Here is a 5,223-nt window from a genome sequence, read left to right as displayed (position 1 = left end):
TCCAATACTCAGATGTTGAAAACCTAAGGCCCATGGTGACAGTATCAGGATTTGAGGTATTGAGCAGTTGAACTGAACATGAGGGCAAAAGCCTCATGAATGGGATTCATACCCTTAAAACGGATTCCAAAGCGCTAGCTCACCCTTTTGCCAGGTGAGGTCATGGTGAGAAGTCAGCAGTCTGCAAGCCTGAAAAGGGCCCTCACCACAAGCCAGCCATGCTGGCACCTGGTTGTGCGCTTCCAGATGCAGAACTGTGAGAAATAAAGTCCTCTTGTGGATAAGCCACCCAGTCTGTGCCATTTTGTTACAGCAGCGTGAATGGACTAACACACCAAAGGATGAGTTGCTTTCCTGATCACACTCCCTAATGACTGAGAGATTCGTTAGTGTGTGAGTTGAAGTGAATGCATACTTTCTCTTTACTTTCTTATCCTCTGGGCTGCACTCCGTTCCTACCCCAGCCTCACCCAGTGCTGGTGAAGGAAATTTTCCAAGGATATACACCTGAGGCACTCTGAAGGTAAGCAATGAGATTTTTAGTTTGTAGAAAAAATAAAGACATGCATATGAGTGAGCAATAGGTATTTCCTAATATGTGTACACACCCTGCTTAAAACGAGGTGGAACATGCTAACAGTTTCAAATTGCACTCCAAGGCTAGGAGAAAAAAGCCATGGCCGGTGAGTTTTGGTTTTTTTTTTCTTGTTTTTTGTTGTTCTGTTTTGTTTGTTTGTTTACTTTCTAGAAGGATAGGTCTTGTGAAAAATTTTTGAAAGCGGCTGGCTTTTGGGGAAGCCATAATTAGGTTCTGTGAATGTTTAGGTAAACTGGGGGAACAGAGCTGAGGGAGAGGGAAGAAAGAGGAGCGAGGAGGAAGGGAAGGAGAGAAGGGGCCTTAAAGGCTTAACTGAATTATCTGCCAAAGGGTGCAGGATCCCCATGAGATGGGTACCCAGCTGCTGTCCCCAAGGGAAATAGGCTATCACTATTTCCTTCTTTTATTATGCAGGGTTGAATAAACAGGAGACATCTGAGACTTCAGGCTCTCAGTGAGGGATGTGGGTAGCTCAGGATGACTGAACTGCATGGGGAGGGACATTTTATGGATTAAATCTAAAGGAGGCTGTTGCTGACTTGAGAGGAAAATGAGGCTGTTTAGTGACTTGAGGAATCCTTGTGCTTCAAACAGACAAAGTCCTGAAGGAAAAGAGGAAGGTTTTTATCCAATCAGTGACCGAGGGCACCATAAATGGCTTGTTGGATGACCTATTAGAGAAAAGAGTGCTGAACCAGGAGGAGATGGAGAAAATAAGACGTGAAAATGACACAGTTATGGATAAGGCCCGAGCTTTGATTGACTCAGTCACTCGGAAAGGGGACAAGGCTAGCCAAGCATGTATCCGTCAAATCCGTGAAATTGACTCCCACCTTGCAGAGAAGATGGCGCTGCCCTCAGGTAAGGTCTACAGCTCGGACTAAAGTCCATGCAGGCCCCGTGTCTTTGCACCCACATAGGATTTCTTCATTGGTCATGATAGTTTGCCGACAACTTCTTTACATCTGGCTTCAGGGCCCCATTTCTAAGGCAGTGGCACTATTGTATATCCCCTGACTCGTTACTCTTAATTCTTATTCCTTTAGCCTCAGAATCCTTCTAAGAATTAAAACTCACTTCCCTTCCTGAGTATATGGTAGCTCAGTTGTTGAAGTTTATGAGAACAGTCTGATAAACTTCATACCACATTCTCTAGTCCCCCTGGCAAGGCACTTTACTTATTTGTTTGTTAAGTTAGTTAGTTAGTTAGTCAGCTAGTTACTTAAGTCTAGGAATTCCTAGTAACTTATATAGTTATCTGACATGAAGATTTAAAGTCTGTCATTGAATAGTTTTATAATTTCTCTCCAAAAGTTTGCTTCCCAGGAGGAATAAAATATTTCAATGATGGTGAAGCACTCAGAGAATAAACTCAATCCTGACAGAAAAGCTAGGATTTTAAATGTGGACTCTTTCATTTAATTGCCCTCTTGCATTTTCTTTGAGTGATGTTGTCCACTAGCATGGAACTAGGCTGTAGACCATTGAGTAAGGCCCGACCTCTACTTCACATGCTCCTGAGGCCCTGATACAAGAAAGACAGGCATCTAACCTGCCCCTTCTATCCAAGGTCCCTAAGTCCCCCACACAGCCAACATGGGAGCTCTGGCGGACTCTCAACCACGGGTATTTTTTACGCTCCCCAAATGCAATCAGAGGGAAAAGTTGTTCTTTGAAAGCAGGTCCTCTTTTTCTCCAGGACTAGGGGAAGCCTATGCCTGGCTTACTGACACAGCAAAGCTCATCTCTGGGTAACTTCCTGTTTTTATTTAATACCTTTTTTTCTATTTAACACTCCCCCAAATTAAAGACAATCAATAACTAACAATAAGGGTTCGGAATAATTGCTAGTAGCCAAAGTTTCCTCTTCCTTGCCCCATTCCTTTCAGTTCATAGTCCTTGAGTCCTAGAGGCACTTGGACAAACCATTCTAATAAAGCCAACACCTGCAGTCGCCTGGCTGTTTGCCAGCTGATGCCCCCTCAGTCAGGCTGTCATGCCTTTGTCTCTCTCTCATCTACTTGGCAATTGTTTTCTGAGCCACAGAATATGGTAATTTGATTATTTATTTGAATGACTCTAATGGGAGAGATCTTTCTAAAAAAAAGTTCTTGACATGTACACTCCTGCCACCACAAGGCCTCCTCCAGAAAACGTTCTTGAAGTAGTTGATGGTTAATTCAGTCTAGCAGTCTGGATGGGAAGGACGGGATGAGCTGCAGTCTGTCGCCTTGGGTTCAGCATTTTGAGAGAGAGCTTATGGCTCTCCCTCATGCAGAGCAAGGAACTAGACCATATTTTGTCTATGAAGATCTTGTTTTCAATAGTAACTATGGGATGAAAACTCAGTGTATTTCACAAGTGTTGGCTCATGCCAATTCTTAGAATTTCTGGATTAAACTTTTAAGGTGTGTATTGTTATATTGAGATCCTTATAAAAACTTAAAAACCTTACATTTAATTCCTGTCCGTGAAATTGACAAGTATAATGAACTGTGACCTCAGAGGACGCATTAATACACTTGAGTTGTTTTATACAACCAAATACTGTAGCAGGCTTCTGAGTGTTAGTTTGTTTGACCTAGATTGAATTACAAGTTCTACTAGAGACTACATGTCTTCAGGCTCAAGTTCAACAGTGATGGACTCTGCTTGCTGCAGAGTTTAAAATAAAATACCAAACCTGTATACTAGTGATACAGAGTTTTTGGACTAGAACCCAGGTTCTTTGTCCACTGGAATTGAAGAATGAATCCACGTACAGACAGTGGTATGGCAAAGGTAGAGATTTATTGAAGAACAAGTACAGACTCCCATGAGTGGAAAGTGAAAGAGCCCCATAGAATGAACTCCCATGTAGGGAGGGGGAAAAGATCCCACTGAGTTCCTTTTCCCTGTGGCTTATAAAGGCTGCAGATCTTGGTGACTTAATATCCCCTCTGATTGGTCACTATTCCCTTGGACTGGTTACGATAGTAACTCCTGGGCTCAAGGTTGGGACATGTGAAGTTCTCCCCCATCTCATTTCCTATTGCTTTCCTATTCCCTGTGGGCTTTCTTCCTCTCCTTCTGGATGAAGGGCTTCCTTCTCTTTATTTTGTAAATATAGACCTTTTGCTGTTCCCAGCTCCCTCATTCTATGGAAATGTTCCTGTTGCAGCTTTTCAGCTTCCCTATTCTATGGAAATATACCTTCTGCTGCTCTGCAACCCTGTACTTCCTACATGGTTCCCTTAACTTCCAAAAGTTCTATTTCCTAAACTTGTCCTATTTCACCCCTAAAATTCCTGTTTCACTAGAGTTCATCAATAATAATAAAAAATTAATACATAAAAGATTAAATACATTATAGAGCCCTCACAATTACACATACGGTTTTGTTTCTTTTTTCTTTCCTCTTTTTAAATGGCTCCTTATTACTGAAAGCATTACATGTCCCGTTTTTTCCCCCTCCACCCCCAGGCCTTCACCACACCAGTGTCTGTGTCCATGGGTTATGCATATCTGTGTATAAACTTTTGAAAGAAGCCGTTCTCTAGGTGGAAGGGACATTCCCCCCAGCAGGAAGGACACGCTTGTTTGGTAGCTGTCCAAGATTGTGGTCTGAGCGGATTATGATGTGTTCTGTGGTTCCCTGGGCTCTATCTGCACATGGAGTCCCCAGGGTGATCCTAGGACAACTAAGGTCTACAAGCCTAGCAGGCCAGGAAGCTGGGTGAGATGAGCTGTTAGAACAAGTAAGGTCCTGGCCAGGCCTTTTGGACATATCATAGATATAATTCTGAGGGTCCCTAGTATAATATTGAGAGAATGGTGTGGGGGATAGAAAGAATACAAGGTATTTTATTGCTTATTTTATTAAACAAACTCATATATAAACACATACGACGTACCAAGCATTGATATTTAGTCAGAGAGATAAGTACTCAAAATGCTACCCATCGAGGGATATGGTTTTGTCTCATCTAATACCAGTGCCTACCTTTTTATATCATTTGAAGGGGTTTCTTGAGTGTGTCCTTAGGTAACAGGTAAACTGAGCTTTTTCAAGTTTATCTAAGCTCCTATTTCTCGCATTTCTTTCAGCTCCATTCCCAGACTGCCAGAAACTCCTTTAGGGCAGCAGGCTGTACTATAATATCTATTATATTGTAATGAGAGGATTTGTTTTCATGTTAATTCATACTATTAGATGTAACATAGAAATATAATTCCCAATCTTAACTACAAACACTATAATTATATATAGACACACAATTGTCATTAGGAGATGATGTTTCTTAAGTTAAAAGTGTTCACCAAACTTGCAAATAGCTTGGAAACAGAGGAGGTTTTTGCTGAGAAACATCCCCTCTAATGAGGGAACATCCCAGGACCCGGGGTGTCTTTACATTGCCAGAATCTTCTGGAATAATAAAGGAGAGCATGCCTCTTTTTAATCTCTAAAAATGTTCAGAAAGCTTGGTTTCCTTAGAGACTAACAATTTGCTGCTTCTATAGAGCTTCAGTGTTTAGCATATGTTTTAGAAAGATGTTTATTAAAAATATTATGAAAAAACTAATGGAAATAAATGAGTAAAATAGAAAAAAATAGAAACTAAAACATTTATACAGGATAATATTGC

At 41.3% G+C, this 5,223-nt stretch overlaps 1 protein-coding gene across 1 annotated transcript in view; it reads left to right on the top strand.

Annotated features, from left to right (window-relative positions):
- The first annotated feature begins 635 nt into the window (after window positions 1–635).
- CARD16 (caspase recruitment domain family member 16) overlaps window positions 636–5,223 on the top strand; it is a 7,155-nt gene continuing 2,567 nt past the window's right edge. Inside the window, exons 1-2 of the mRNA XM_015571076.1 lie at window positions 636–683; window positions 1,193–1,459. Of these exons, the coding sequence (XP_015426562.1) occupies window positions 677–683; window positions 1,193–1,459 (274 nt within the window). The 5' untranslated portion in view covers window positions 636–676. The remainder of the gene's footprint in view (window positions 684–1,192; window positions 1,460–5,223) is intronic.

The sequence above is a fragment of the Myotis davidii genome, unplaced genomic scaffold (genome assembly GCF_000327345.1).
Source record: "Myotis davidii unplaced genomic scaffold, ASM32734v1 scaffold468, whole genome shotgun sequence".
Taxonomy (NCBI): domain Eukaryota; kingdom Metazoa; phylum Chordata; class Mammalia; order Chiroptera; family Vespertilionidae; genus Myotis; species Myotis davidii.
Note: the sequence above shows the minus strand (reverse complement) of the source record. Positions and strands in the feature narration are given on the sequence as shown.